The 7,173-nt window shown below is 42.0% G+C and overlaps 1 protein-coding gene across 1 annotated transcript; it reads right to left on the reverse strand.

Annotated features, from left to right (window-relative positions):
- Positions 1-1,773, reverse strand: cdkn1ca (cyclin-dependent kinase inhibitor 1Ca). Its single transcript, XM_017716436.2, has 3 exons — positions 1,236-1,773; positions 756-846; positions 1-573 (listed from the first exon to the last, which is right to left on the reverse strand). Coding segments are annotated over exons 1-3 (582 nt in total). The 5' UTR covers positions 1,726-1,773; the 3' UTR covers positions 1-572.
- Positions 1,774-7,173: the final 5,400 nt, after the last annotated feature.

A 7,173-nucleotide genomic window follows, 5' to 3' on the forward strand; every position in this document is an offset into this window, starting at 1 on the left:
TTTTGCATTTCAATACAAAGCTCGAATATATATATTTATATATTAAACAATCGGCTCAGAAACATTCTTTGCATGACATCCCCCAAGAACTTAAATAAAACACAAGATAAAATTAAAAATATTGCAGTAAATAAACAATAACTGTAAATAAAGAAGTGACCAAACTATCTTGGATCATAAATAACCAGAACATAAATTAGCATATTATTCAAAAGGAGAACGAAACAGGCTTCTATGGTCTAGCCTACACAACACTCAATCACAAAAAATAAAAAACAAAGTGTGGAAATTAAAATTGCACCGTTTAAAAGGTTGTAACACTGCAACAGAGTCCGTTTTGGCAGAGCCAGTATTGCTACATACACCAGAGAGAGAGAGAGAGAGAGAGAGAGAGAGAGAGAGAGAGAGAGAGAGAGAGAGAGAGAGAGAGAGAGAGAGAGAGAGAGAGAGAGAGAGAGAGAGAGAAAATAATTACAGATCAAATCACAATAAACAGAAAGCAGGCTGTGTCGTCCTCACTGTGTCCTTCATCCGCTCAGCAGATAAACACAGGAGCTGCGTTTCCACAAACATCTGCAAATAAAGCAAAGGACGGCAGTTAGTTTTCAGAAAAACAGTTTTATATCTGACAAACAAAAAACAGGACAGAGAACAAAGACAGGCTAAGATTAAAGACAGAGAGACTTCATTTCACTGTAATTCACCTCCAGAGAGGCTTCAGCTGGAAGTAAATAAGCGGAGAAAAAGCTCCTCACCATCTGATTCTCTTGCGCGGAGTGACTTCAACGGGCAGTGAGGGGCTCTCAGGCTTCCGCTCTGCAGGTCTTTTCCTTCTGGGGAAAAAGTCTGGAGACACGAGAGAGATGATTAGAGCACCGTAACAATAACAATACTACTGCTGCTGCTGCTGCTAATAATAATAATAATAATAATAATAATAATAATAATTATTATTATTATTATTATAAATATTATTATTGTTATTATTATTAACATAACCATTCATAACAACAAGTACAACAGGACGTTTAGCGTGCTACTACTACTACTACTACTACTACTAATACTACTACTACTACTAATAATAATAATAATAATACACACAATATGCCCTTGGTTAAACTCACTGTAGTGTTGGTGTAATTATACTGATTCTAATGGTGGGCTAATAACATTACTAACATTACTAATAACCACTCTAATAGTGCTAATAACACCTTTACCAAAGGTCTTACCTGTGATTTGAGTGCTGTTGTTTCGTGGAGAATCTGGGACAGACCCTGTCCTCCTCCGTCTGCGCGCGCACGCTGACGTGCCATTCAGCGCTCCAGACTGGTTCTCCTGGTTCACCTCGCCGGCCGGACGCTCGCGCGCCTGCTCCTCGCTTTTCCCCTCGCACTCCACTTTATTATCGAGAAGAGGCAAAGCAGTCCGCGCTCTCGCGCCGCACCGCACCGAGTCCATGTAGAAGGCCGGCAGGCAGCGCGCGCTCACCTCCTCCCACTCGTAATTCCCAGGCAACGGCGAGTCCTGCTCGAAGTTGAAGTTCCAGCGGCTGCGCTCTCCGTCCGAGATCTCCTGGAGCTTCTGCTTCATCTCCCGGTTCAGCTCCTCGTGGTCGACGGGGCCGAAGAGGTTCCGGCAGGCCTTGGTCCGGGCCAGGAGAGGAAACGTCCTCCGCGCTGCGTGTCGCTCCAAGACGCTCTGTACCTCCACGTTGGCCATGGCGCGTAAAGACTAGTGCGGTTCGGCTGGCGTCGGTGTTCGACCTACAGCGCCTCTCAGGGGCTTTTATATCCCTGCAGCGCTGCTTCCAGGCAGCTGTTGGCTTGCGTTGGTAAAGAAGCGCCCTCTGATTGGTCCGCTCGTGTGGAAGCCCCACCCCCCAAAAACGCCGGTGTTGGCCTGAAGAGGATAATGAGCTCGTGAATGGAAGTGAGGATCATCTAGAAATATCTCAAATAAGCATACACTCTTAAAAAACAAGGGTTCCTTAGTAAAAGCAATGGTTCCATTTAGACCCACGAGTTCTGTATGGAACCATTTCATGCTTAAATGTCACTTTGCATGGTGAAATGGTTCTTCAGACTGATGGAGACTTTGTTGATCAAATTACTTATGGGCATCAATAATAATAGTAGTAGTAATAATAATACTAGTAATAATAATAATAATAATAATAATAATAATAATAAAGTCCAACTACTGGCCCTGATCAACTTTGTGTAAGTAACTCTCCCTTTCATTCATGATGCATCTTATCCAGGGTTATTTTTTTGGACCCCCCCCCCCAAAAAAAAAAAAAAAAAACTCAAAGTAATGTCTTCATTATGTATCATTTCTATAATGACTCCACTGAAACAAAGTATGTATTTTTGGTATTATCTTGTACTGCAAGGCTTCGTAGGAGATCCATGTAACCATGTAAATTGCCAATTTTTATCAGTTGAAGTTAATTTTCTTAAGGTGGAGCTCGTTGTTTTGCACTGGGGCTCAGAAAACTCAACATACTGTACAGATATATTTTGTTCATCAACGTACAAACAATGTAAATGTACCCCAACTTTATATCAGTGGTCTTAAGGTCCCACTGTGTAATTCGAATGAGTTTTAAAAGTGCACTAAATACGCATATTTATAGATTTTCATAAAGTAAGGTCTTGATATAGAAAAATAAAAAAGGAGTCCGGATGGAGCGCATTTAGTCAATATCACTGGGATCTTAATGGCAGGGTGTCCATGGCCAGGCATCTGCCTGCAAGCCCTACATCGGATGGAGCGGTGTGAAGCGTCGCAGCTGGAGCAGCGGAAATGTGTTCTGTGGAGTGACGAATCTGACAGACTGATGGACGAGTCTGGGTTTGAGAACCTTACCTGCCTGACTGTAAACTGTCAAATTTGATGGAGGAGGGACAAAGCTATGGGGTCGTTTTTCAGGGGTTGGACTAGCCCCTTTAGTTCCGACGAAATCTTACTGCTTTAGACATTTTGGACAATTCTATGTTTCCAACTTTGTAGGAACAGTTTGGGGAAGATCCCTTTCTGTTCCAGCATGACTGAGCCCCAGCGCACAAAGCAAGGTCCATGAAGACACAGCTATGTGGAAGAACTTGACCGGCCCTCACAGAGCCCTGACCTCAACCCCACCGAACACCTCTGGGATGAAACAGAATGGAGATTGCAAACCAGGCCCTCGTGTTCAACATCAGTGTCTGACAAATGCTCTTCTGGATGAACGGGCAGAAATTCCCACAGACACACTCCAAAAGAGTGGAAGCTGTTATAGCTGCAGCTCCATATTATTGCTAGAACGGGAGGTCATAAAAGCGCCTGTGGGTGTAATGTGTAGGTGTCCCAATACTTTTGTCCCAATAGTGTGCACAGATGTGCACCACCCCAGCGGCAGTTCAGTTCAGTGTAACGCCTACAGCACCACTGTACGGGTCAGTTCTGACCGTACTGAGGTTTTCACAGGCTCTCAGTTTGGGACAAAGCCACTACAAAGGCCGACGCGCTCCGCAGGCGCTTGGCATGCGGCCAACGGAGGACACCCATGGAGTATTATCACTCTTATTGTAGTGAACGGAGCGCACGACTGTCGGGCGGCGACCGCCTCGGTTTAACTGATAAACGCCTCACAGCTTAGATTTTGACGACTAAACCGCATCACATCAGCACGTTATACACTCAGACACTGTCCGACAGCGAGGTCAGACTTTCGGGGTGACCTGGGGCGAATTTAGCTCATTTCGTTTAGTTCACACTTTAAAAGAAAGTCCTTCAAGTGCTCTTTGAACGGAATGGCCGTTCTTCAGATGGATGGAGAATGTGCTGCACATGGTTCCAAATAGAACCTCTTCGAAAAGAGTTCTACACAGCACCAAAACGGGTTCGTCTACTGTTACACGTCGAGCTTGTAGCAACAGAAGAACCCTTTTTGTTGCCATATAGAAACCAGATGTAGAACCATCTACAGCACATTCTCTATCAGACTGAAGAACCTTTTCACAGTCATTATGCACAGGGTTCTGAGTGTTCATGGTACTCATGGAACATTTTTTCTTTACTACATAACCCTTAAAGAACCATCTTTTTAAGTGTGTACCAATCAGAAGAACGCTTTTTGTTGCTATATAGAACCCATTTTAAATAGGTTCTGTATCCTTCAACCTGAAGAACCTTTTCACCATGCAAAGAACCACTTCAGCATGAAATGGTTCTACACAGTAGCCATGGCTCTAAATGGAACCATTCCCGTCACTGAAGAACACTTAAAGGGCCATGAGTGCAGTTCCAGGTGGGGTTTAAGGCGATTAATCAGTGCCTATAAATCAATCAGTGCCTATATCATGTTAACAGCCGCTGTTGAAGCTTTATACTTATTAAAACGTTTTTCAGACGAAACTGTTGCTGTAAAATGGTATAAACTGACCCAGCCGTCTACTCCTTATTCTGATTTGAGCCGAACCCACTCAAATTTTTAAGTTTGACCTTTTTTTGGTGCATAATTTCTTGTCTGGGTAAAAATCTGCAGATTTTTTTTTTAAATCGATCAAACGCATCTGAGCAGTTACCGCTCAGTGTTTCATAGCAAAGTTAGTTCATGGACTTTTAACGAAAACCTAACCTGAGTGGTGAGTAAACGACTGGAAATAACATCGGATTAAACGTCTTTGACCCTTTAAGACGCCTCCAGGACGTAAACATACAAAATCCAGCCGCTTCGGATCTGAACTGTTTCACAAGTTCTGTTATTTCTCTCCATCAGACGACGTTTAACTGCTGGACACGAATAAAGACGCAAACCGGCCGTCTTGTTCTCGGGCTGTGAGACCATCTCATTCAGAGTCTAATCTAAATCTAAATCTGTGATTAATCCCTTAAAACTGTGAATGAAGACTCGGCCGTTTATCGGCTGTGCTTTAACGCGCTGAGCTCCAAAATCACGAGCGCTCGTTTATTTATTTCTTCCTTCGTTCGTCTATTTCATGTTTGTAAAATCGAAGTTGAGCGTAGCGACATTTCCGTAAACAAGGAGCTGCTTGGCTACAAACAAGCAAACAAACAAACAAACAAAGAAATAAAGGAATAGACCCAGGCCTGGACACGGGGTGTGATATAATCAGGAGAGACAACGGAAACGACACGGGTGCAAACAGCGGATGAACTGATGGGCTTCACACCCGGGCATCACTGACACAGCGGCGGTCAGAAGGTGAAGAGCTGGCGATTTCACTGCAGGCCTGCAGGAAACCCTGCACAGCAATCAAACCCATGCTGAGCCCTGGTTTCCGGGGTAATAGTTCATATTTACTGCTTCCACTAAAATGGAAATAAATAAAATCAGCAACACAGACAAGAAGAGGAAAATTATCTCTTCGAGAAACTCTTTCTCAGCGGAATTCTCTCTTAGAAAGCTCAGACACCAGCCTGTCCACCTAAACACACTGACTCTGAACGATTTACTGTATTCAGACCGACGGACACAAAACACCGTCATTCGGTTTAAATTCCTGTAAGTTCAGCTCAGACTCTCTCCTGCTCCTGAACTGGACTACACAAAGAACAGAAGCAGCTCCGCCTTCACGCGGTGGGTGTATAGTTTTCTATCTTGCACCGCCCTCTTCTGGCTGCTTAGTAGAACTGCGACGTTCTCTTACGTGTGTGTGTGTGCGTGTGTGTGTGCGTGTGTGTGTGTGTGTTTATTTATTTGTACATATATTCCTACATACATGCCTCAGTCCCCCTAAAATCCAACTCAAGACAATTAATAAGAGTTTACTTTTCTTTAAATTGATTGATTGATTGGTTGATTGATGTTTTTGATTGGGCAGCTTATGTATTTTCAAAACAGTGATTTGGCAAAACCAAGTACATTTCATTCATTCATTCTTTCATTGATTCATTCATTACTGCATTTAATACACTGTTAGAAGTAAAGGTTCTGTGCAGGTGCATTTTTTGTTCATCAAGGTACAAGCAATTTAAATGTACCTCAAAGGTGCAACAGTGAACTCTTTCAGCTGTGAAGTATTTCCAGGTGAAAAATGCCTATTTAGAACGTTTCCATAACCTAATATTTCAAATAGAACAATAAAATAAAAGCCTGGAGACGAGACGGGGTGTGTGGAGTCAGTACAGCTTAGAAAACAGGATCACACAATTATGATCCCTGACTAAAGGTACTGAGATTTACCCTTGATACCACCCCAGTGACAAGAGGGGTACTGCCTCAGTGATAGTTTACTACCTTTATTTATGAGTGTGTAGAATTTAACTGCCCCCCCCCAACACACACACACACACACACACACACACACACACACACACACACACACCTACCCACCCCAAAAAGAAAAAGCGTCCCTGTTTTCTAGGCAAGTAAATAAGTCAACTAAATTTTGTGTCAAATTACTGCCCTGCATGATGGGGTCAGGTCTTTTCACAACAGTGAAAGCAAAGATTTATTTATTTATTTGTTTATTTGTTTGTTTGTTTTTCAACTGAGTGATCAATGTCCAAGTCTTAAAGTGTTTAAAGCTTGAGCTCTTAAAAAGAAAGAGTAATGAAGAGTGAAGAGCGTAAGACGTGCTTGGTAAGTGGAAGTTAATGGACAGGAAATGTAAAAAAATAAATTAACAAGGCAGCACAATCTGCACAATAGAGACTCTTTCAAAAACAATTCCAAACATTGCACACAAAAGGCTCCTGCAGGTGGCCTGTGGCAGCTTTTATGTGTGGTTGTTGACCGAGAACAGGTGAGCTACAGTAAATCAGTCCATTAAAAAGTACAGAAACAGAGCAGCTAGAAATCTACAGGACTCTCGACTACCTACAGAGATTTATTTACTCCAGCCAGCAGATTAATATAATTGAAAATACATTTTTGCCAAGCATTCATTTTCAGATTATTAATAAATAGGGCCATATAGAGCAGTATCTATTATTATAAACAAAATGGAATGCTTATATATGTGTATCTGTGTGTGTGTGTATACATATTTTCAATCAAATTAAATTATGACATTTCTCTGCAAATTTACTATTTCTTTTATTTAAAATAAATAATGAAACATGGCTTAACTTTGTCCAGACCAGACTTTGTGTTTTATTTTTTCCCCAATGTTAAATTTAGTAAATAATCAGTAATAGTGCATCAAATATGCTTAAGTG

This window comes from Pygocentrus nattereri, chromosome 25 (genome assembly GCF_015220715.1).
Source record: "Pygocentrus nattereri isolate fPygNat1 chromosome 25, fPygNat1.pri, whole genome shotgun sequence".
In the NCBI taxonomy this organism is placed as follows: domain Eukaryota; kingdom Metazoa; phylum Chordata; class Actinopteri; order Characiformes; family Serrasalmidae; genus Pygocentrus; species Pygocentrus nattereri.

Bases quoted from the DNA above. Each gene is read 5' to 3' on its own strand.
- cdkn1ca (XM_017716436.2), bottom strand. From the start codon at position 1,725: ATGGCCAACGTGGAGGTACAGAGCGTCTTGGAGCGACACGCAGCGCGG. The intron at 847-1,235 runs GTAAGACCTTTG...TCGTGTCTCCAG, and splicing joins CAACAGCACTCAAATCACAG to ACTTTTTCCCCAGAAGGAAA.